Source organism: Nerophis ophidion, linkage group LG14, assembly GCF_033978795.1.
Source record: "Nerophis ophidion isolate RoL-2023_Sa linkage group LG14, RoL_Noph_v1.0, whole genome shotgun sequence".
NCBI classification, from domain to species: Eukaryota; Metazoa; Chordata; class Actinopteri; order Syngnathiformes; family Syngnathidae; genus Nerophis; species Nerophis ophidion.
The window spans coordinates 38105118-38130506 of NC_084624.1; the positions used below are offsets into that span (position 1 = coordinate 38105118).

At 41.4% G+C, this 25389-nt stretch overlaps 2 protein-coding genes across 8 annotated transcripts; one reads left to right on the forward strand and one right to left on the reverse strand.

The window, feature by feature from the left end:
* Positions 1 to 334: 334 nt before the first annotated feature.
* On the forward strand, positions 335 to 16973 carry crfb16 (cytokine receptor family member B16). 4 transcript variants are annotated; one of them, XR_009809641.1, is made up of 7 exons: positions 335 to 570; positions 3717 to 3843; positions 6730 to 6920; positions 8124 to 8234; positions 8314 to 8461; positions 11620 to 11806; positions 16398 to 16526. XR_009809641.1 is itself a non-coding variant. In XM_061920684.1 (7 exons), the coding sequence occupies exons 1-7, from the start codon at positions 498 to 500 to the stop codon at positions 16426 to 16428; spliced, it is 882 nt and encodes a 293-aa protein (XP_061776668.1). In that variant the 5' UTR covers positions 336 to 497; the 3' UTR covers positions 16429 to 16973. The 4 variants fall into 4 exon arrangements, 3 of the variants coding, with proteins under 3 accessions (XP_061776668.1, XP_061776669.1, XP_061776667.1); XM_061920684.1 differs by having other exon boundaries at positions 336 to 570; positions 8124 to 8248; positions 16398 to 16973; XM_061920685.1 differs by having other exon boundaries at positions 339 to 570; positions 11620 to 11771; positions 16398 to 16538.
* On the reverse strand, positions 16758 to 25389 carry slc39a6 (solute carrier family 39 member 6). Of its 4 annotated transcripts, none has more exons than XM_061920681.1 (11): positions 25245 to 25389; positions 22096 to 22301; positions 21545 to 22031; positions 21235 to 21469; positions 20999 to 21168; positions 20760 to 20933; positions 20629 to 20701; positions 20184 to 20555; positions 20027 to 20107; positions 17601 to 17791; positions 16758 to 17425 (listed from the first exon to the last, which is right to left on the reverse strand). In XM_061920681.1, the coding sequence occupies exons 2-11, from the start codon at positions 22281 to 22283 to the stop codon at positions 17273 to 17275; spliced, it is 2124 nt and encodes a 707-aa protein (XP_061776665.1). In that variant the 5' UTR covers positions 22284 to 22301; positions 25245 to 25389; the 3' UTR covers positions 16758 to 17272. The 4 variants fall into 4 exon arrangements, with proteins under 4 accessions (XP_061776665.1, XP_061776664.1, XP_061776663.1 ...); XM_061920680.1 differs by having other exon boundaries at positions 25230 to 25388; XM_061920679.1 differs by lacking the exon at positions 25245 to 25389 and adding an exon at positions 24773 to 25163.

Genomic DNA, 25389 nt, shown 5'->3' on the forward strand with positions numbered 1-25389 from the left:
AACACAAGCTCTTTGAGTGTGTGTGTGTGTGTGTGTGTGTGTGTGTGTGTGTGTGTGTGTGTGTGTGTGTGTGTGTGTGTGTGTGTGTGTGTGTGTGTGTGTGTGTGTGTGTGTGTGTGTGTGTGTGTGTGTGTTTTTATGATTTTATGATGGGCCACAGTCAATGATTGATCACGGCCAAAGTTCAAAGTTGTAAGTCATTTATGTCTGTGGCAAGAAGAGTCAACCACAAGAAGGGCGCCCCCTGCTGCCTGGAGAACAACACAAAGAGACATTGTGGGACGCCTCGCCTTCAGCAGCTGACATCATAATTGAGAAAGCAATGAGGTGGCGGAAGCAGTTCGATGCCTCAAGGGATGCACAGACCGGTGCAACCTGTTCGGCAGACCGCAATCCATCCTCAGCTTCTGGACACACCAGCTTGAACACGGTACAAATCCCACTTTACATTTCATTCTCATGGTGTAAGCATGGTGGACATGGTCTGATGTGACCATATGGCCCCCTGGCTTCTGAGGATCTTCATGAGGATCTTCATGCTATTTTTGCTCTACTTGGACCTCATACACTGTGAGTACAATTAGTGCTGGGCGATATGGAAAAAAATGAATATCACGATACGGATCATTTTATATCACGATAACAATATTCCACGATATAGCTATGGTACGCTTTCAGTTCTATGGAAAATGTAACAACATACATGACCGCTTACCTTTTTTCTTACTTTATTTACAAGTGAAATAAACAAATACAGTTAGTATAGCAAATAACAATAGCAACAAAACACATTTTTAAAGTTTTTAAATCACATTTTTAAAGTTTTTTTTTAAAGTTTTACAAGTATTCAAGTTTATCTGAAGTTCAGTCAGAACCAATGTTATTTATCCTATAACACCAATTATCAACTAAAAAAAACTTGGCTCTCCAAGTACCACCGTACTGACACATTAAAAAACAGTAGCGTCGTAGGCCCAAGTATTCATTAAAAACAAAACAGAAGTTTTGTTTAACAGGTATGTTTAATATTTTGGCCACTGTAACATTACACACAGTTTGAACAGTAACATTGTGTTTGAATATTGAATTTAAGTGATTATTTGGCGTACCACTGTATCAGGAATTTCAAACATGTGGGCCGGATCAAGCCCGCAAACAGGTGAGTTTGCTGAGTGTAAAATTGAGCTACATTTTTTAATTAAAGAAACTACTGTTCTAAATGTGTCCACTGGATGTCCCAATAGCAATTATGTTAGGCAAGCAAATAGTTTGAACCGGGGCGAGCAAGTGTCCAAAGCAAGAGGTACACAGTAAAGCGAGGCTGCAACTCCTCCCATCGACCCAACGCAAAACATCCATCCATCCATCCATTTTCTACCGCTTATTCCCTTTCGGGGTCACGGGGGGCGCTGGCGCCTATCTCAGCTACAATCGGGCGAAAGGCAGGGTACACCCTGGACAAGTCGCCACCTCATCGCAGGGCCAACACAGATAGACAGACAACATTAACACTCACATTCACACACTAGGGCCTATTTAGTGTTGCCAATCAACCTATCCCCAGGTGCATGTCTTTGGAAGTGGGAGGAGGCCGGAGTACCCGGAGGGAACCCACGCATTCACGGGGAGAACATGCAAACTCCACACAGAAAGATCCCGAGCCTGGATTTGAACCCAGGACTGCAGGAACTTCGTATTGTGAGGCAGACGCACTAAACCCTCTTCCACCGTGACGCAAAACAAACAGGAGTAAAATAAACTGAATATAACTGAATATATTAAAAAATAAAACGATTGTCTTCTGTGCAAATTAAAAAAAAAGTGAGTGAAAATGACAAATGAAGTAGTTGATAGTTATTTATGCTTTATTTAGTTTTTTGTTCAACCCTAGATGGGCTGTGCCTTAAAGTTTGATTGCTTAGTAAATACACTGACATGAAGTCTAAGTTCATTGCGTTCTTCATGGTGTTTTTGAAACTGCACCCATTTTTTTCCTCTGAATTTTCAACTCACTTGAAGTGTTTTGCCAAGAGGATTATTTGTGACGTGTATATTTTCAGAATGTGCTTGGGCCTAACTAAAACAAAAAACAGTCTGAAGTTGTCGTAGTTGTATTTTTAAGTTATTATGACATGATTTTTCCCATCCGGCCCACGTGGGAATAGATTTTTCTTCATGTGGCCCCTGAGCTGAAATGAGTTTGACACCCCTGCACTAGATGGAGCCCGCATACCACAAGTGGTACATGTACCACAGTTCAAGCATCACTGTGCGATAAGTTCAGCCACCTATTACCGCAGGTTTATCCATGCAGATGTTAGCCACATGCGAACAGGGTTCTGTTGTTTGGGTAAAAATAGAATGATTGCAAAATGTGTTTATGTTAGAATAATTTTATATAAGTTATCACAAAAACTTTGTGTTGAAATGAGTTACCAGCGAGAAGCAAAAAACATGTCTTTGAACTTACCAAGAAGGCTTGTAAAATTCCACTGTGTAGGGCAGGGGTCGGGAACCTTTTTGGCTGAGGGAGCCAAGAAGCCAAATATTTTAAAATGTATTTCCCTAAGAGCCATATAATATTTTTTTTTAACACTGAACACAATTAAACGCGTGCATTTTTAAGTAAGACCAACATTTCCAGAGTATAATAGGTCTCTTATTCTTTGTAATAACATTGTTATTCTGAAGCTAACTGTGGAGGGGGCGTGGCCTGCAGCAAAGCAGGATGTTGCCAGGACTGGCCTCGAAATCAGCGACAGGTGCGTAGATGGCCCACCTGGGCCTTGTTATCTAAGCACCTGTCGCTCTGTTATAAGCAGCAGCCAGGAGGAGAGACAGGGTTGGGGCTGGAGGCAGAGGGCGAATGAGGACAAAAGAGAAAAAGACAATTGCTGGGAAGCAATTGAGAGACTAATTGAAAAAAACAAAACAATATTTAAACCCTAAAACAGGGTCTCATGTCGGTGCTTGGTGGTCTGAAGAACCCCCAGGAGGGCAAGCCCAACACTAACCAATAATAAATAAATTACTTCTTACCATTAACGCAACTTCTTGAACATAAAAATGCATGAGAATGTTTTATATTTTGAATGTTATTTTTAACACTATGATTACAAGTGGAATTATTCATTACTAATCGTGTTAAGCAATGTCAGCTCAGATTTATCCGAGAGCCAGATGCAGTCATCAAAAGTGCCACATCTGGCTTTAGAGCCATAGGTTCCCTACCCCTGGTGTAGGGGGTTAAGCAACATGAAGGGTTTCTTTCATGTATTGTAATCAACCGAAAGATATTGTCTGACCCAAGAACTACAAAAGCCAAGAGGAAGCAGGACCAGGCTCCCCTCCAGGCACCGCTTTTTTGAACTGTTTTACGAACCTCTTTTTGAACTCTTCTGTGACCTCTTTTTTTGAACCAACCTTTTCTTTGAACTGTTTTGTAGTCAACGGCGATGGTTGTTTACGACCCCATTCCTTTGGAAGCAGCAGTTGCCATGTGGTCAGGGAAAGTCCAAATAAAAGAAGGAGGCGTGCAATCTTTTGGCAGAGCGTGATGACACTGTACAAGGGTGCAGGTGTCCACGTTTCTCCTCACTGAAACAATTTGAATTCTGTCTCTGTTTGATTCTTTGCTTCTTGTCCTGTTTAAAAGATGTCATCACTGTTTGAACCTGACAGTTTATGAAATGAATATTTGGTTGTGTCGTCATCAGGTATTTTGATGCTACAGCCACCCGGTCGTCTGACCATGGAGTCCATCAACATGAGACACACACTCAGGTGGCGCCCCCTGCAGACTCCTTGCAGTACTGCGGTGCTCTACTCTGTACAGTACCAAGGGTAAGTTGAAGAAAAAACTGCATTAAAATATATTTTTATGAGTAGTTTTTTTGTGTTGTAAAATTATGAAAGTACACTGAAGTACCCTAGCAGCTGCTTAGGTTAATTTGTTGATGTATTTTTGACACTGTATGTCACATTCTGGGATATACTGCAAAATATGAACGTAGGGCAGACCGTCCAAGTCAAAAATAATTTTATGTCAGAAAATTATGATCAATTAATACATTTAATTCACAACTATTATTGTAAATAAACAAGATACATAATTTGATATTATATTATAAAAAATTTTAAAAAGCGCTTTAAACAAAATTTATTGTGACGTTTTGATTAGTATACTTAGCACCTCCCTTTATGGTTGAGGAATTCACATTAGTTGCATAATTTTGGTCTTGACCTCTATGTATGATGAGATTATTGCAGATCTTCAAGATGCAACCTTTTAATCATATTTGAATCCTAGGATATTGGGACTGATTTGGTGGATTTAAAGATTCTTTTTTTTTTTAAATAAATGTCAACCTGTTTGTATGAAATTGTAAATGGGTATTTGGTGGGCAGATTTTGAAAGGAATTGTATTGTATGTAACTGTATTTTGTATATGATATGATGATGTATCATTTATCTGTGGCTCCCTGTCCATAAGGTCAGATCAGAGGTGTCAAAGTTGTCTTCACTGAGGGCCACATCGCAGTTATGTTTGGCCCCAAAGGGCCGTTTCCAACAGTGAATACTATTATTACACCATTGTTTAATGCATTTTATTAGTAGATTTTTTCTAAAAAAAAATATGGTAAGTTGAAATAATTTGACTTTAAAATGTAGTGTATATTTATGTAAATGGAAACACACATCTGCTGTTTTTATGGGAGGAAAAGGTAGCTCAGTTGCATCCGTTTTTTTTTTTTTACTGTAAATAAAAAAAATAAATACTTTTTTTCAGTAAAATTTTAGCACCCGAGCTGCCAGTTTGTTTGTTTTATTTTTTTACCACAAATCACCAATTGTAGATTTTTTGGTGTATTACTGTAAATGCCAAAATGACACCACAGTTTGTTACAGTAAAAAAAACAACAAAAAAAATGTTTTCATTGAGAGAAAAATGCTGTAAAACCCACAGTAAATTTCCCAATTTTACCACGAAATCTATTGCTACTTTTACATAGCACAATTTGATGGATAACTTGCTTTGACATCATTATTATTAGTATTTACATATATTTTTAAAAAAATGGTTTGAATATTTGATAATATAGTTTTGCGTAATTAGACAATATTTAAGGTAACATCATTTGCGAGTACATGTATTTTTTTTCTCCCAAAATAAAAATAAATAATACATTCAGTAAGAAAAGTTACAGTACTTCATCAATAAATATTATTTCCATCCATCCATCCATCCCATCCATTTTCTACCGCTTAATCCCTTTCGGGGTCGCGAGGGGCGCTAGCGCCTATCTCAGCTACAATCGGGCGGAAGGCGGGGTACACCCTGGACAAGTCGCCACCTCATCGCAGGGCCAACACAGATAGACAGACAACATTCACACTCACATTCACACACTAGGGCCAATTTAGTGTTGCCAATCAACCTATCCCCAGGTGCATGTTTTTGGAGGTGGGAGGAAGCCGGAGTACCCGGAGGGAACCCACAGCCTTTCAAATCAGTCGCATAATTTTGATCTACACCTTTGTATGTATGATGAGATTATCGCAAATCTTAAAGATGAAACCTTTTAATCACATTTGAATAATAGGGTATTGAGACTTTTTTTAATTAGAGAAAAATGCTGTAAAAAACACAGTAAATTTCACAATTTTACCATGAAATCTATTGCTTCTTTTACATTGCACAATTTGATGGATAACTTGCTTCGACATTATTATTATTAGTATATATTTGTATTTAAAAAATGGTTTGAATGTTTGATAATATATTTTTGCATAATTAGACAATATTTAAGTTAACATGATTACATGGAGTACATGTATTTTTTCCCCCAAAATAGAAAGAAATAATACATTTAGTAAGAAAAGTTACAGTAGTTAAATGATACATATTACTTTCAGGCTTTCGAAGGCCAAATAAAATTAAGTGGCAGGGCACATCTGGCCCCCGGGCCCTTGAGTTTGACACCCGTGTTCTAGGGATTACATTTTTGCAGAACGGACTCTGATATCAACAAAAGAAAACAATAATATAATACAAAATGATGTATGTCTTTAAATAAATAAATAAAGAATATAAGTACATACATAAATGAAAATAATTATTTTAAAACGAAAAACATCTAATGAAAAATAAGACAATTTATTAGAAAAAAATCCATCCCATCCATCCATTTCCTACCGCTTATTCCCTTTTATGTAAATAAAAATAATTACATTAAAGTAAAAAACAAATACAATGTGTACAGTATGTACGTATAATGTGCAAATATATTCATATTAATAATATAAAAAAGGAAATGTATATTTTTCATTCAGTATAATAGTTGAAATATTTTAGTTTTTACACTCGTGTTTTTTAAGACAAAGCACAGAGACAAATATGTTGTTATTTATTATTTTATTTATTTTTAATTTTCCTGAGGGAACTCTCCTGAAGGAATCAATAAAGTACTATCTATTTATCTATCTATCTATCTATCTATCTATCTATCTATCTATCTATCCATCTGTCTATCTATTTATCTATGTTTATTGGGTTGGGTGTTCAACTTGGACGTGGAAGCAGGAAGTGGAAGAAGTCTCACCAACATTCCGAACGTGTCATTAGCATGAGCAATGCTAATTAGTTTTCCAAGCCCTTATTGTGTTCTATTGTAAAACAAAATCCCCTAAAAGCTTCTGGAACAATGTCTATGTCTGTCATCCTCCAGCGAATTCGAGCGGACGGCCCCGTACATAACCTGGCTGGACGTCTCCGAGTGCCAGAACACTACGTCTACCCACTGCGACGTGACCTTGGACCTGGTCTCAGACTCCGACTACAACATCCGCGTGAGAGCGCAGTGCGAGTCGCAGATCTCGCAGTGGAACTACCTCAGCCCGCCTTTCAACAGAAAGGACAGTAAGTGAGACCACAACGCGCGCCATGCAGACTCAAAGACCTACTGAAACCCACTACTACCCACCACGCAGTCTGATAGTTTATATATCAATGATGAAATATTAACATTGCAACACATGCCAATACGGCCTTTTTAGTTTACTAAATTGCAATTTTAAATTTTGCGCAAAGTATCCTGTTGAAAACATCAGTATGAAGACGCGTATGATGACGCGTGCGCGTGACGTCTCGGATTGTAGCGGACATTTTTTTCCAGCCCGATCCCAGCTATAAGTAGTCTGCTTTAATCGCATAATTACACAGTATTCTGGACATCTGTGATGCTGAATCTTTTGAAATTTGTTCAATTAATAATGGAGACGTCAAAGAAGAAAGATGTAGGTGGGAAGTGGTGTATTGCAGCTGCCTTTAGCAACACAAACACAGCCGGTGTTTCCTTTTTTACATTCCCGAAGGTGAAGCTTTACTATGGAACAGAGCGGTCAAGCGAACATGGTTCCCGACCACATGTTAACTGTCAGTTTTCGGTGAGAAAATTGTGGTAATAAGTCGGCTTTTACCGTAGACATGAGCGGAGCTTGCGTCGTTCATCGTGCACCTGTCAAAGAGGCAGCTGCGTAGCTTCTCTCAGAGACACTGGCGGTCACCACACCCGTGGCCACACCCCTCCGACTTTCAGGTACGACAGTATAATCTCACTACAACACTAGTAACACAATAAGCAGATAAGGGATTTTCCAGAATTATCCTAGTAAATGTGTCTAATATCGGAATCGCTCCCACTGCCCTGTCTTTTTTTTTTTTTTTTTAGTCCTTCACTCTCACTATCTTTAACCACAAATCTTTCCTCCTCGCTCAAATTAATTGGGAAATCGTAGCTTTCTCTGTCCGAATCGCTCTCGCTGCTGGTGGCCATAATTATAAACAATGTGAGGAGCCCTACAACCCGTGACGTCACACGCACATCGTCTGCTACTTCCGGTACAGGCAAGGCTTTTTTATTGGCGACCAAAAGTTGCGAACTCTATCCTCGATGTTCTCCACTAAATCCTTTCAGCAAAAATATGGCAATATCGCGAAATGATCAAGTATGACACATAGAATGGACCTGCTATCCCCGTTTCAATAAGAAAATCTCATTTCAGTAGGCCTTTAATCATTTAAGTCAAGACTGTGCTCCATGATTACATGTTCTGTGTTCAGCTTTGCTGACAGTGCCCCAAATGGCGGTCTCTGCGGTGGGCTACACCCTGCTAGTGACTTTTGACCAGGCCCCGCCCACAGCCTCCATCAACGTGGCGGTGTGGAAGCGAGGTGACATGGCCCAGGTATCAGATGGCCAGTCCACCCGGAAAACAGACCCCGCCTGACCATGTCGTCCTTGTGTCCTCAGGCGGACGTCTACACCATCTTGGCGGAGGAGAAGGTGCTCCGTGTCGCCGCCCTGCAGGAGGGAGCGGTGTACTGCCTCAAAGCGCACATGACCCTGGAGCAGCTGAACCAAACGGGCAGCACCGAAATCCACTGTGTGCTTATCAAAGGTTCATTAGCACTTTTGTCAATTACAGTTTTTTCCCCATTCGCTTACACACTATTTTACGAACTGTGTGTCTTTTTTAAAAGGATGAACCGTATTTTTCAGATTATAAATCGCTCCGGAGTATACGTTGCACCGGGCGAAAATGCATAATGAAGAAGGAAAAAAACATATACACGTCGCACTGGAGTATAAGTCGCATTTTGGGGGGAAATTTATTTGATAAAATCCAACACCAAGAATAGACATTTGAAAGGCAATTTAAAATACTTAAAGAATAGTGAACAACAGGCTGAATAAGTGTACGTTATATGACGCATAAATAACCAACTGAGAAGGTGCCTGGTATGTTGACGTAACATATTATGGTAAGAGTCATTCAGATAACTATAACATATAGAACATGCTATTTGTTTACCAAACAATCTGTCACTCCCAATCGATAAACACCATGAAATCTTCTTCCTCGAAGTCGCTTCTAAAAAACTCTGCCAACTCCAAAGGTATGCGTTGCTTCCTCTTGTCGTTTTCTGATGCATATTTCACTACGTCCAGCTTGTAATCTGCAGTACATGATTTCCTTTTTGGTGCCATTTTTGTTCAGCCCTTCTCAGTTTTTATAAGTTACCGCCAACGTTGAAATGATCCATTTTAATAGCTATGGCAGTAGCATATAGCAGTTAGCATCCCATGACCCACAATGCACTTCTGCCATGACCCTCCCCCGCCGAATTCTTATTGGTTGACGTGTGTGTGACGATTGCTGACATTTTCTTTGTCTCTTCCGCGAATTAGATAAATAATTTTATTTGATATTTTACGGTAATGTGTTAATAATTTCACACATAAGTCGCTCCGGAGTATATGTCGCACCCCCGGCCAAACTATGAAAAAAACTGCGACTTATAATCGGAAAAATAGGGTACATACTTTTCCAAACACAAATTAAAATGTTTTTAATTCCTACATTGAGGTGGCGACTTGTCCAGAGTGTACCCCGCCTTCCGCCCGATTGTAGCTGAGATAGGCGCCAGCGCCCCCCGCAAACCCTAAAGGGAATAAGCGGTAGAAAATGGATGGATGGATGGATTTTGCAAAATGACACACGTCGGTCTAAACATGTGCCCGTTTGTCAAAAATAAAGCAAGCATTTGTAAAAATGCAGTTTTATCGTCATCTCACTCACAATTGGAGTCAGTTACCCAGATCAGTGATAAATACAAAACACATTTGTAAAAACCCCTGTTTTACTATAAGAAATCACGTTTGGTGTATTGTGCCCAACCTTTTTAGCATACAGTTGCGATCGTACACTTGTAAAGAACTTAATGTCATGGCTGTCTTGAGTTTCTAATACTTTCTACAACTCTTATTATTTTTTTGTGATAGAATGATTGGAGCACACACTTGTTGGTTACAAAAAATATTCATGAGGTTTGGTTCTTTTATGAATTTATTATGGGTCTACTGAGAATGTGACCAAATCTGCTGGGTCAAAAGTATACATACAACACACTTGCCAACCCTCCCGATTTTCCGGGAGACTCGCGAATTTCAATGATCCTCCCGAAAATCTCCCGGGGCAACCATTCTCCCGACTTCTCCCGATTTCCACCCGGACAACAATACTGGGGGGGTGCCTTGAAGGCACTGCCCTTATCGTCCTCTACAATCTGTCGTCACGTTCGCTTTTCCTATATGCAAGCAGCGTGCCGGCCCAGCCACTTCATATATGTGGCCTAAACACGCACACAAGTGAATGCAAGGCCTACTTGATCAACTGCCATATAGGTCACACTGAGGGTGGTCGTAGAAACAACTTTAACACTGTTACAAATATGCGCCACACTGTGAACCCACACCAAACAAGAATGGCAAACACATTTCGGGAGAACATCCGCACCGTAACACAACATTAACACAACAGAACAAATACCCAGAATCCCTTGTGGCACTAACTTTTCCGGGGCGCTACAATATACACACCCCTTTACCAGTAAACCCCGCCCCCCCTTTCCCCTCTGAGCTGTTTGGCCACACTACCCAGCAATATGTTTAGAGGACAAAAAGGTGAGGCCTTTAATCCCAGGAACACCACCCCTACCGTCAAGCATGGTTGTGGTAGTATTATGCTCTGGGCCTGTTTTGCTGCCAATAGAACTGGTGCTTTAAATAGGACAATGAAAAAGGAGGATTACCTCCAAATTCTTTTCAATGGGTCTTGGGCACAGTTGGGTTTTCTAACAGGACAAAGACCCCAAACACACGTCTAAAGTGGTAAAGGAATGGCTAAATCAGGCTAGAATGAAGGTTTTAGAATGGCCTTTGTGAGTTTTCCTTGCCCTTATGTGGGCCTACCGAGGATGTCGTAGTGGTTTGTGCAGCCCTTTGAGACACTAGTGATTTAGGGCTATATAAGTAAACATTGATTGATTGATTTAAACATGTAGACAATGCTGAAGAAACAAGTCCATGTCAGAAAACCAACAAATTTAGCTGAACTGCACCAATTTTGTCAAGAGGAGTGGTCAAAAATTCAACCAGAAGCTTGTGGATGGCTACCAAAAGCACCTTATTGCAGTGAAACTTGCCAAGGGACATGTAAGCAAATATTAACATTGCTGTATGTATACTTTTCACCTAGCAGATTTGGTCACATTTTTCATAGACCCGTAATAAATTCATAAAAGAAACAAACTTCATGAATGTTTATTGTGACCAACAAGTATGTTCTCCAATCACTCTCAGAAAAAATATGAGAGTTGTAGAAATTATTGGCAACCCAAGACAGCCATGACATTATGTTCTTTACAAGTGTATGCAAACTTTTGATCGCTACCGTATGTGATGATTACTGTAACCTGACAAAATATATTGGCAAAAACTGTGAAGCATAGCCTCTGCCTAATATTAGGCAAATCTGCTCAGATATTTTGCTTACTGTGTGTAGACTTTAACTGTCTGAAAATTTTAAATTTAGTGTGTAAGCAATTGGAAAAAACTGTAATACTCTCTAAAGGTCACAGATATCTACTTCTTGGACACTTCATTAGGTACACCTCCTAAAGACATAAAAGTGTTCCTCATATGTTGTCAAAGTCAGCACCTAATGAAGTGACCACTGTTCAGTGTGTCCACGACTTGATAGTCCGCTGTCTGCAGGTGCACATGCTCCCTGGAAGAGCACCACGACTGTGGTGGTCACTCTGGTCCTCATGGCGGGTGTCCTCCTTGCCACCTTCTGGACCGCGGTCCACTGCCGGGCACACGGCTCCCACCAGTGTTTTGACAAGGAGCCGCTGCCAAGCTCCCTGGTTAGTTTGATGATGACGATGAAGCTCTTGATTAGGTACACCTTAGTTCAGGTGTGTCAAACACATTTTAGCTCAGGTGCCACATTGAGGAAAATCTGTGCACACCGACGGGCCGGACTATTAAAATCATGGCATTACAACTACAAAATAAAGACAACTTCAGGTTGTTTTTTTATCTTACTTTGGCCAAAAATAGAACAAACACATTCTGAAAGTATTACAATAAAAATATAGCAATAAATACCGGCAGCGTCAGTGGTAAAGTTTAGATCCATGAAGGAAAGAAGAAAGTGAATGAATGTTAATAACTGAATACATTTACATATGCATAAAAAATAGTTTTCTTTTGTATTATTTTTTCAATGTATTAAGATTAAGAAGTAAGATTTATGACAACCTTTTTCCTAAACACAATATAGAATGTGAGCTATAACAGGATAATGCATACATTTATCATTTGTTTTCAAAACGGTTACAAAAAAGTGGACCCCAAAATGTACCGTGGGAACCCATTTGGAAAGTTCTTAGCACCAACACAGAAGGGAGTATTGGTGCGTGCAAAACCGCAGCAGTCGGCTGTTAGATGTTTTTTTTCTTACTTATGGAACATGAATTTGAAGGTTGCAAAGCAATATAAACATAATTGAATAGTGCAGTGAAGTTATGCAAACGGCAGAAAGATGGCAATAGAGCATCGCTGAGTGAGAAATGGACAGTTTTTGCTACAAACCCCGTTTCCATATGAGTTGGGAAATTGTGTTAGATGTAAATATAAACGGAATAAAAGGATTTGAAAATCCTTTTCAAATCAATTGAATGCGCTACAAAGACAAGATATTTCAAATTCAAACTCATAAACTATTTTTTTTTTTTTTTTTTGCAACTTACAATTTCATGGCTGCAACACGTGCCAAAGTAGTTGGGAAAGGGCATGTTCACCACTGTGTTACATCACCTTTTCTTTTCACAAGACTCAATAAACGTTTGGGAACTCAGGAAACTAATTGTTGAAGCTTTGAAAGTGGAATTATTTCCCATTCTAGTTTTATGTAGAGCTTCAGTCTTTCAACAGTCCGGGGTCTCCGCTGTCGTATTTACTGTACGCTTCATAACGCGCCACACATTTTCGATGGGAGACAGGTCTGGACTGCAGCCAGGCCAGGAAAGTACCCGCACTCTTTTTTTTACGAAGCCACGCTGTTGTAACTTGTGCTGAATGTGGCTTGGCATTGTCTTGTAATAAGCAGGGGCGTCCATCAAAAAGACGGCGCTTAGATGGCAGAATATGTTGTTCCAAAACCTGTACTTACCTTTCAGCATTAATGGTGCCTTCACAGATGTGTAAGTTACCCATGCCTTGGGCACTAATGCACCCCCATACCATCACAGATGCTGGCTTTTGAACTTTGCGTCGATAACAGTTTGGATGGTTCACTTCCCCTTTTTTCCGGATGACACAATGTCGATTATTTCCAAAAACAATTTGAAATGTGGACTCGTCAGACGACAGAACACTTTTCCACTTTGTATCAGTCCATCTTAGATGATCTCGGGTCCAGAGAAGCCGGCGGCATTTCTGGATGTTATTGATAAATGGCTTTCGCTTTGCATAGTAGAGCTTTAACTTGCACTTACAGATGTAGCGACAAACTGTATTTAGTGACAGTGGTTTTCTGAAGTGTTCCTGAGGCCATGTGGTGATATCCTTTAGAGATTGATGTCTGTTTTTGATAAAGTGTGGGTCTGAGGGATCGAAAGTCACGGTCATTCAATGTTGGTTTCCAGCCATGCCACTTACATGGAGTGATTTCTCCAGATTCTCTGAACCTTTTGATGATCTTGTGGACCGTAGATGTGGAAATCCCTACATTTCTTGCAATTGCACTTTGAGAAACGTTGTTCTTAAAATGTTTTACTATTTGCTCACGAAGTTGTGGACAAAGGGGTGTACCTCACCCCATCCTTTCTTGTGAAAGACTGAGCATTTTTTGGGAACCGGTTTTTATACTCAATCATGGCACCTTGCCATGGTGGGTGCCAGACAGATTTCACTGGGGCACGTGCCCCAGGATTGATCTGCAGTGCCCCAGTAAAAATTTCACCAATTAAAAAAAAACGCTTCAGAGTTTTAAGTCTACATAACATAGACAACAGCGCACATACTACTTAGTATGGTAATTGATTGCTACTGTATTCACTCCAAGTAACAATGAGCACATGGCTAATTAATATGGTAATTTATTCACGTGTGGATCGAGACTTGGTTGAGAGAGAGAGAGAGAGATAGAGAGAGAGAGAGAGAGAGAGGATGAGAATCACTGCTGAGGTAGGTAACGTTAGCCAACAACAATTTGTCAATTACATTATTTTGATTTTGATTTGACTCAAACTGTAACTCCTAGATGGATTTAAGAAAGTTATTCGCCCGCAGCAGAGAAGAATCAGCAGGAATGAGAGATGTAAGTGAAGTCCTAGCTAGCTAGGCAACATCATTGTCTTAAGTTGATGCTAAGTCAGCTAACGTTATTCCTTGTGTCAAGACAAACATATTCATTTACTGTACGAGCTGTCGGGGGAATTTCCAATAAACATGAAACATAATGTTGGTTATTGTCTGCTGGTTCTGCATCAATGATGATTTGGAGTAAGCATGTGTGAGTTGAGTGCTTCTCAAATGGTTTATCTTCAGGAAGAAAAACATTTTTCCATATCAAGTCGTGAGCCAAATTTTTAAATCATTCAAGTTTATTTCACAGAAAAATAGCACAGTAGACTTGTCTTGTTAATCGGTGTGACTTTGACTAAAATAATCTTGTTTTGTCACCAGAAAAATGGCTACAGCTAAAGCATCTGGTTTTGTTTCCAGAAAAAGTAGTAACATTTCTGTATTTGTTTTCAGAAAGATGGCTGAAAATATCGGGTTTTGTTGCCTCGTTTAGATTTTTAAATAATATATTTCCATGTCTGTCCTGAGTCCTCCTCCAACTTGTTAGTCGGTTTGCCTTTTGCTAAAATACTCACTAATAATCACTAGAAAAATGGCTAAAAATATCTGGTTTTGTTGGCACAATTTGATTTTTTTCTCCCTAAACTTTTTTTTTCCCACGCACACATCTGACTGCGACTCACTGAAAATGACACACAATCCACTTTTATGTCACCACCCACCAGTTGGGAACCACTGGTCAACTGTATAACAGTTACTGTAATATTTCCATGTCTGTCCAGAGTGATTGACCACTTTGCAAAAATTAAAACAAGACGTGGGGCTTCACGGTGGCAGAGGGGTTTGTGCGTCTGCCTCACAATACGAAGGTCCTGCAGTCCTGGGTTCAAATCCAGGCTCAGGATCTTTCTGTGTGGAGTTTGCATGTTCTCCCCGTGAATGCGTGGGTTCCGTCCAGGTACTCCGGCTTCCTCCCACTTCCAAAGACATGCACCTGGGGATAGGTTGATTGGCAACACTAAATTGGCCCTAGTGTGTGAATGTTGTCTGTGTTGGCCCTGCGATGAGGTGGCGACTTGTCCAGGGTGTACCGCGCCTTCTGCCCGATTGTAGCTGAGATAGGCGCCAGTGCCCCCCGCGACCCCGAAAGGGAATAAGCGGTAGGAAATGGATGGAAAACGAGACGTTTACTTCTCAGAAAATGATTCCCTGAACAGACACACAACAGTTGTTCATTTATTCTACTACTGTGGCTTTGTTGTTTTGTGTATATTTTGTAGTTTTGTGTATCTGAAATAGGATTAGCCACATTGCCATAAATGGAAATTAAATAATATAAAAGAACCCAAAGATGTAGGGGTGCTTTATTTTTTGTTTTACTTTGGTAGATTATAATTTTGCAGATGATTACTGCAATATATATTTCAAAAAGATTCATTGCTCTTCGTTTTTGCTTTTACCAGTAGCAGTTTAGAAGTCTGGAGTAAAAAAGTGCACAAGTTGGTCAAATGCATTAGTTAATTTCAGGTGGTTAATCAAAGATCCATACAACATAATCTGATATGATTTCATAGTTTAAAGCACTATTTATGTATTTTTTTATGATAAATAAGTGCTAAAAATGTTTTTGCTTCCGCGCTTTGCTGTTCCAAATAAGTGTTTGATGAGCGTTCCTAAATTTTATCAGTATTTGCCACCTTTCCCAACTTCTTTGTCAAGTGTTGCTGGCATCAAATTCTAAAGTTAATGATTATTTGCAAAAAAAAAAAAAAGTTTATCAGTTTGAACATCAAATATCTTGTCTTTGTAGCATATTCAACTGAATATGGGTTGAAAATTATTTGCAAATCTTTGTATTCCGTTTATATTTACATCTAACACAATTTCCCAACTCATATGGAAACTGGTTTTGTAATACTAATTAAATATCATCCCGGGAGTCATAGATCATTCTTTAGCGGGCCTTGACTTTGACCACCGTGCGTAAGTGCTATACAACAACTTCTTCTGGACTCAGATAAAGGTTCTGGTGCCAGTGGATGACATTGAAAACATGCTCAGTCGACCCAAAGTAGACGCAGTCTTTCAGTGAACCGTTGGCAAAAGGGGTACCTAATGAAGTGTCCACCAAGTGGTCACATGACATGATTGACAGCTGCCTGTGTTCATCTCGCCCACAGAGAAGCAACGACTTTGTGCAAACTGCACTGAGCACGCACCAGGTCGAGGAGTGCGATATTGCGCGTGTGGAATCGCACGACAGTGGTGAGCGGGACCACCTCAGACCCGGCCTTTCACCGGTGCACGACACCATCTGAAGAAACCAAGCTGGACCTTCACCGTTAGTTCAGACACGCCACTCAAAACCTCAACCTACATGGGATGTTATCAGGATCCCGTCCAGAACCTGAAAGACATGTCTTTGGCCTCGCATGCAGCTGAACCAGAATGTCCTTGATGTGAACCATCGCAGGACTTTCACGCGACATGTTGAACCAGAAACTGCAGAGCTGTCTGGATCCATGAAAGCAACTGAAGACTCAATGGGAGCTCTGACAGAGAGCCAATGTTTATTTGTGTGGAGGAATGTGGATCCGACCCCGTTTAAATGGCCGCAGTCAAAGTAAACATTAAATGGTGGGTGGTATCAAGACCGGTCCATTTAGACTTCAAACCAGTAGCAGCATTCACATGGACAGTACGCACTTTAAAAAACCTTCTTTTGTACTTCTTGACCCAATAAAGGCAAAAATCAAGATGTTAGTTTGGTCACTCAATCATCAAAATAAATTAACTTAAAAAATAATGTTTTGACCTAATGTGAACCAGAACTGTGCTGGGAGAGGACAAAGAACAATAGAGAGTGTAACAGTCTAATCACATTTTAGGGAGGAAGGCCTACAAAAACCCGGCTGTCGGCATCTATCAATCCGCTTCGGAAAGTGGGCGGAGCGACGACGCTTTCAGGTGTAACAGACAGGTTCTCGCGTCAATCAACAGGAAATGACATCATCATGGAGGATAAATACAAACACTGGAATGTAGCTGCTCGCCATTAAATCTGCAGCTCCAGCCGGATCTTGTGCTCGAAGACTGCGATGAGGAGCATGATGCCGAAGCCCAACAGGATGCCGGCGTTCTGCAGCAGGAAGAAGCCGCAGTGGCTGAAGCCGTGATCGCCCGCGTCGTTATGTAACATCTCCGGCACCTAAAGGGACAGGGTACAGGAAACCCTAGTGTGAGACAACATCACACCACCAGGGGGCGACGCTGTACGCCTCGCCCCCTCACATAGCAGCTGGCAGTGACGGTGCCTGTGAAGAGGCCAGCTGGCCATGGCGAAGAGTCACCTGTTGTTGACCGGCTGTCAATCATCCACTCACCATGTCCACAAGCGCCACGTACATAAAGAGTCCCGCTGTCAGGGCAAAGATCCACATGGAGATGTTCTCCGCGTAGTGTCCGATCAAGATGCCCACCACCATCCCAAAGTACGCCATCATGGCCGACAGCACGTTGTACAGGATGGCCTGGCGCACAGTCATTCCTGCCTTCAGCAGCACCGCAAAGTCACCTGGCGGACCGGTCAAGCTGTCAATCAAACTGACAATGGTTGCGCAACATTGACCATATAAATGATACAAATTTGAGCGACAATAGTGCACATGCAACACAAGTAGTGTCCTCGCTAGCGGCGAACGTCCCTTCACAGTGCAACTTTTTTTTTTAAATCACTGATTTTCACGTACCTGGCAGCATATAAACTACGTTATTTAAATGTATATTATCACTGGAGGACTAAAGAATGAGAAATAGCTTGCTAAACGAGCTACAATGCACCACTAAACCAGAGCTCTTGAATGTAAACAAAAGGTAGGCGGCTCAATATAAATATTAACAATAATGAAACCAAGTAAAGTAGCTGTATCTGGTCAATTCTGCAGTGATTAAACCATATCTTTATCATCACAAAATTGTATTTTATCCTTTTTCTTGTTGTTTTCAAACTCAAGAAATAAAAAGTCAATAGTAGTTTAGTTATTTTGCACTATAACAATCACAAAAAAATTAAATCATTGATATTCTTATGTTGATCCTGAAAATGAACGTTGGTATGCCCTGTAACTACTTGGTATCACTTAAATCAGTAACAAAATGTGTAGTATCATCCAAAAGAGATGTAAACAAAGTCTCTGCAGGTTTCAACAAGTCAAATGTAACACTTTAAGACGATATTGAACCAAATTTAGGACCATTTCACATCCATACTGACAAAAAAGTACAAAGACATGAAGGATAACTAGAAACCCAAAATGAATTGTAAGTTAGCATATCAATTAATTCACTGCTCTTTATTAACAATAATAATTATAATGGATAAGATTTAGCTTATAGCACTTTTTATAGTGACACTGAGATTTACTCCACATTCACACATTGAGGGTGATAAGCTACATTTTGTAGTCACATCTGCCAACGGCGACTCATTTCACATTCATACACCAGCGTAAGTGACACTGGGACCAAGGTGGTTAAAGTGTCTTGCCCAAGGACACAGCTAAAGTTAGTAGGATGGCGTACCGGGAACCCTTAAGTTTCTGGACAGTCACTCTATCATCAGAGCCACAAATTCAAAATCAAATGAATTTACCTCATTTTCTATCTGTTATACATTTAATGTTGAAAATATTTTCACCGTTTTTTTGTGATTTTTGGGAAAATATCTTGCAACTAAACAAGGACTAGTTATTATTTAGGCCTGACGATGACAACATATCCTACTTGCTGTCCCCACCCAACCCATTAACTGAGAGTAAGCAGACAATCTTTATAGTTTAAAGATTTGCTGTATAAACTTGGAGAAAAAATTAGGTACCACACTCATACAGACAACTGCAACAAGTTCCTTAAATTTTTTACCTCCAAAATTTACAATATCCGCTTATTTGTCATACAAACATAGCATAGTCCCATTCAAGACATCCCGGCAACTTTCAGCACACATTGCTTCACACTTCATCCCTACATCGCAGCAGGAGGTCTGCAGATCAAAACCATCCATATGCTCCCACGATCCCCTCCTTTCTCCTTTGCTCAAAACACACAACCTTTCCATTACCCCTCCTATAACAAAAATATATAATCTTTCTCTCCAAACAGCCAACGTTCCACCCTTTTTTAAAACAGCTCTAATAAAACCCCTGCTTAAAGAAACAACCTTAAACCCCAAACCTCAAATTACCGACCCATTTCAAATCTCTCATTCATTTCCAAAATCCTAGAAAAGGTTGTTTCTATTCACCTACACAACTACCTCAAACTAAACTACCTTTAAGAAAAAATCTGATTAGGTTTCCGCTTCAATTATAAATAAATATTTCTACACATAGAAGTAATCATCAACTTAAAGTGCCCTCTTTGGGGATTGTATTAGAGATCCATCTGGATTCATGAACTTAATTCTAAACATTTCTTCACAAAAAAATAAATCTTTAACATCAATATTTATGGAACATGTCCTCAAAAAATCTAGCTGTCAACACTGAATATTGCATTGTTGCATTTCTTTTCACAGTTTATGAACTTACATTCATATGTTGTTGAAGTATTATTCAATAAATATATATATCATGAATTTTAGAATTATTGCTATTTTTAGAATATTTAAAAAAAATCTCACGTACCCATCGGCATACCTTCAAGTACCCCCAATTGAGAACCACTGTCTTAGGCCATATCTCTAAAGCTGGCAATTTTTTCTTGCCAGACTTCTGACCCTCATATCCACATTGGAGCCGATAAAACTTACCCAACTCGTGAGGCAGCTCGTGACAGAAAACTGCCACAGACGTGCTTAGGCCGCTGGACAACCCCTCGCTAAATGCAGCTCCTGCCAATCAAATGACATATCCATCAATCACCTCCTGAGCAGGAAGTGAGTAACAAACAGGAATTTAGAGGCTCACCAATGGCTAGGCCATCGCTAAAGTTGTGCAGGCCGTCGCCCATGATGACCATCCAGGCCAATGCGGCCACGCCCGCCTGCTGGAAATGGTGCTCAGGGTAGGAGTGGGCGTGGCTGTGGGGGTGGTGGTTCTGGGAGTGGTGGTGGTGCAGGATGTGGTGGTAGTCGTGGTGATGATGGTGCAAGCTGTCCGCCTGTCCCACCGTGTCGTGGAAGTGGGAGTGGCATTTGTTTTCGCAGTCCTCGTCCGTGTAACCCTGCGCCGCCGCCGCCGCCGCCGAGGTCTGCAGCATCACCTGCTCCTCTTCCGCCACGCCGTCTTCCTCCGCGTTCGGATGGTCGGCGAACACTCCGCCTCCGTTGGTCTCCGGGTCTGTGTAAGGACAAGACGGACGGGCTCAGATTACTTCCTGAATAATAAGAAATAAGTTGTCAAGTGACTTCACCTTGGCTCGTCTTCACGTCGTCATCCTCCAGAGCTAAACGCTTCTCTGGGTCCGACTTGTGGTTCTGCTTCTTCTGCACACAGCCGACACGTGTCAGCACATCACCATGACAACCGCAAAAGCCCTCTAACCTTCTGTTTCTTGTCCTTGTACATTTTTCCCAGGGTGAGGAAGTGTTCGATGAGAAACATGAAGTAGACGCCACTCAGCGCGGTCAGACCTTTCCACACGGCGTCCAGGTTTTCTTCGTGCTCGCCGTGTGCGTGCTCCAGCCCGGAATGTTGGTGATGGTGTCCGCCCTGGGACTGGAGGAAAGCGCGGGGTGGAACGCATGAAACGAAAAACAACATAGCGCACCGCCAACACTCACGTGGGGGATGAGGTGCAGAAAGGCGTCGCCGCTGAGCGTGCCGACGGCCAGCGCCACAAGGAAGCTAAGGAGGAACTTGAAGAAGACTCTGCCCATGAGGGGGATGAGGACCACGCCCAGCAGCGACAGGAGGCTGATGATGGTGATGGACACAAAGCCGCCGAGCCACGCTGCCGCACACAAAACACTTGAGTCAGCCGCACACGCCAACGCCACTTTTGCACTCACAAGCTCACCTGTTGTGATGTCCTTGATGCTTTGATCTTGTCCATGGTGCGTTGGGTCTGAAGAAATGGTGGTGCTGACCTCACCATGCACGTGCTTAAACTCACCCTTGCCTTCATGCAGGAGGCAGGCGCCGGTGTCTATCTGGTAGAGGAGGGTGGGGCACAGGTACCGGAAGTCAGCTAGGGTCACGCCCCCTTCTTTTGTCATCCCGTGTAAGGAGAGGATGCTAGAGGCGTTCAGACACTGAGACCAGAGAAGACACAAACTTGTTGCTATGGTGACTCACAGCTGCCAATTTAATGTAACTTGTAGACGCACCTCAACATCACGGTCCACCTGCTCTCTTGTTATGTCACGATGGTCATGGGCGTGGTCATCATGATCATGATGTTCATGGGCGTGGTCATCATGATCATGATGCTCATGGGCGTGGTCATCATGATTATGGTGTTCATGAGCATGGTCATTATGATCATGAGCGTGGTCATCATGATCATGATGGTCATGGGCGTGGTCATCAAGAATACGATGTTCATGATGGTCATCCGAACCGTTTCCCACAGCGTGCATCGGACCTCCGGCGAGCAGTCGAACTTCAGAGCCGTTGCTAAATAATTGCGAGCCGGCGTCCATGCTCCGCTTCTGATGCTCTCTGGGTCTGTCAGAGGGTTCATGCGATGTACCGTCGTCATGTTGGTGGTGATGATGGTGGTGTTGTACGGTCACGCTCCTGACACGTTCCAAACCCACGCTGTGGAGAAGGCGCTTCAGGCCCGCCAGGGAGATGGTTCCATTTTGTCCATACCTACAACATCGTTTGACAGATGTAAAGTCGGGCTTTGTTTCGGCCCTCTGTTTAACGTGCTCACCTGTTGAACAGAGCCTCCAGTTGTCGTTTCTGGTTCTGCTCAGCTCTTTGCAGGTCAACAACAGCTGACAGAACGTGCGCAGTGGACGTGCCGCAGTCTGAGATGCCCGAGTCGTCTCCAGCAACCAAGGACACGGTGAGGAGGAACATTAGGAGCGCAACGGCCCCCCTCCATTCCTCAAAGATCATCTCAAAATACAATTCACTCTGCAGGAGATCAGAATATTTCACATTAAGAGCTTGCAATCATGTTTAGATTGTCTTAATATTTAGTTTGGCTTTCTGTACTTAATCTGCGACATCATCCTGCAAAATTTTAAGTGATATATGATTGCGGCTGTCTAGAACTCAAGCTCCTTAAAATGAACATACTTTCAAAATAAAGGTGTGTTCGGGGTGCCCAAAGTGCCATTAGTGGCCCACCACACATTCTGGAAATGCTATTGACACAAAGCTGCCATGCAGGCTGTTTGTTTTTCTTTTGTATGCTCTTATTGCCAATGCTAAAAAAAAAAAAAAAGTTAAAAAAAAAAATAATTTTAATGAATTATTGACCTATTCAAGGCTCCAATTACTTCAAATACTTCACTTTATAATGTTTTATGTGGAAAATATTATGTGGTTGCCAAATAAAAAACAGTGTTTTCTTTGACAAAAGAGCATATAACAAACAAAATAATAGTTCAAACGTAAAATCGACGGATATATCTGAATTTGATCTCGTAACTTAAGTGTTGAAAGTAAAACAAATAATAATAAAAATATATCACTTGACTGCGATGAGGTGGCGACTTGTCCAAGGTGTACGACGCTTTCCGCCCAATTGTAGCTGAGATAGGCACCAGCGCCCCCCGCATCACAAAGGGGAATAAGCGGTAGAAAATGGATGGATGGGATGTATCACTTTATGAGTGGGGGTCCTTTTGGATCCCAAAGATATTTAGGGGGATTTTATTTATTTTTTCACTGTGATTACTCAGAAATAATTATACATTTAAAGGCCTACTGAAACCCACTACTACCCACCACACAGTCTGATAGTTTATATATCAATGATGAAATATTAACATTGCAACACATGCCAATACGGCCTTTTTAGTTTACTAAATTGCAATTTTAAATATTCCCGGGACTTTTTTCTTGAAAACGACGCGTAATGATGATGTGTACGCGTGATGTCACTGACTTATGAATATGAGCGCTGCGTACACACAAAGCTAAAAGTCGTCTGCTTTAACGGCATAATTACACAGTATTTTGGAGATCTGTGTTGCTGAATCTTTTGCAATTTGTTCAATTAATATTGGAGAAGTCAAAGAACGATGGAGTTGGGAAGCTTTGGCCTTTAGCCACACAAACACACGGTGATTCCTTGTTTAAAATTCACAGAGTTGAAACTTTACTATGGATCAGAGCGGACAAGGATCCCGACCACTTGTCAACCAGCAGGTTTCGGTGAGAAAATTGTGGTTAAAAAGTCGCCACTTACCGGATATCAGCTGAGCTTGTGCCTCCTGTACAGCTGCCGTCGACTTCCCCGAGACACTGCGCGTCAACACCTGGCCGTGGACGTACACTTCCGACTATCAGGTACTGTTAAACTCACTAAAACACTCGCAACACAATAGAAAGATAAGGGATTTCCCAGAAATATCCTAGTAAATGTCTCTAAAAACATATGAATCCGTCTCAATGCAACGCAATCGCGTTTTTTTTTTTTTTTTTTTAGTCCGTCGCTATCAATACTCTCAAACACAAATCTTTCATCCTCGCTCAAATTAATGGGGAAATTGTCATTTTCTCGGTCCGAATAGCTGTTTTTGTGGGAGGCTTCATTAAAATCAATGTGAATTTATGAGGAGCCCTCAACATGTGACATCATCTTCTGCGACTTCCGGTAGAGGCAGGGCTTTTCTCCAGTTGCGAACTTTATCATGGATGTTCTTTACTAAATCCTTTCAGCAAAAATATGGCAATATCGCTAAATGATCAAGTATGACACATAGAATGGACCTGCTATCCCCGTTTAAATAAGACAATCTAATTTCAGTAGGCCTTTAAATCAATGGTGTCCTGCATTATTGATCTTTTAGGGCTCCAATTAATTCAGATCAAACATTGCTTTCTGAATGTTTTGGGCAATAGGGGAAATACTGCATATTTCTGTTTTACAATAAAAAAACTAAGTTGTCTTTGACTGAAAAGGCATAAAACGTTTTTTTTGTTTTGTTTTTTTTTAACTTTATATCAACTTAAAATTGATATGGAGATTTACTGTAAGTGTTACATGAAAAATAAAAAAAATAATTTGACCTATTTTTAACATGTTAATGACGGAGACCCTCTATGGTCCCTGGGAGTCCATCCATTTCCAACCGCTTATTCCCTTTCGGGGTCGCGGGGGGCGCTGGCGCCTATCCTAAAGGTAAAAAAAAATTTAAAAAAAAGAATCCATATTTTTTGCAGTGGTTTGAAAATGAAAAATATCAAAACGGCCCCCGCATCGTTTAATTTTTCCGTGTGTGGCCCTCAGAGGAAAAAGTTTGGACACCCCTGCCTCACGTCCTCTGGTGACCAAGGAACAGCGACAGAAGGAATGCCAATTGTTCAGTGGTGTAAAAGGTTGCCAAGAATAATTCCGTCCTGTATTTAAAAAGATATTGTGATATTAAACGTACCAAAAAAAACTGACACTTTCTGCGTGGAGTCTGGCACATAATGGACTGACAGAAGCTGCTCGCCTTTAACGAATGGGACACTTACAAATGTAATTATGACTTAAGTCCTCTGTGAGCTAGCTCCGTTAGCATATAGTGCTAGCGCCGGTTAAACTTCCATTGCATGTCGCAGCCGGGTGCCCGCAGGCCCTCGCCGGCCTGTATCACATTTGCCGGTAAATGTCAACAAACGCATACTAAATGTACATCAGGGGGACAACATTGAGTGCCAGACGTCCAACTCACTCCCGCCGTGCGCATATAAACACAAGCACGTTGTTGTATGCGCTCGGCACCAGCCCAGTGCCGTGTGCACAAAGGCGCTCAACCCGGAAACAAGCCGCCATCGGCGCCATGTTTCGTCTGCGGCTGGTAAAGCGGTCCTAAACGAACATTTCGACGGACGGAAGCAGCTTACATGCGGTGTACGCACAACGTTTGGACGTCTCTTCTCCGCTGTGGCTCTTCTTTGGCGTATCCCAGTCCAAAATTACTCGATAACGGCTCAGGTCTGTGGTGCCTTCAATGACTGCGGGAAATCAGAGCGACGACACAGAGGGGGGGGGGAAAGGGCGCGG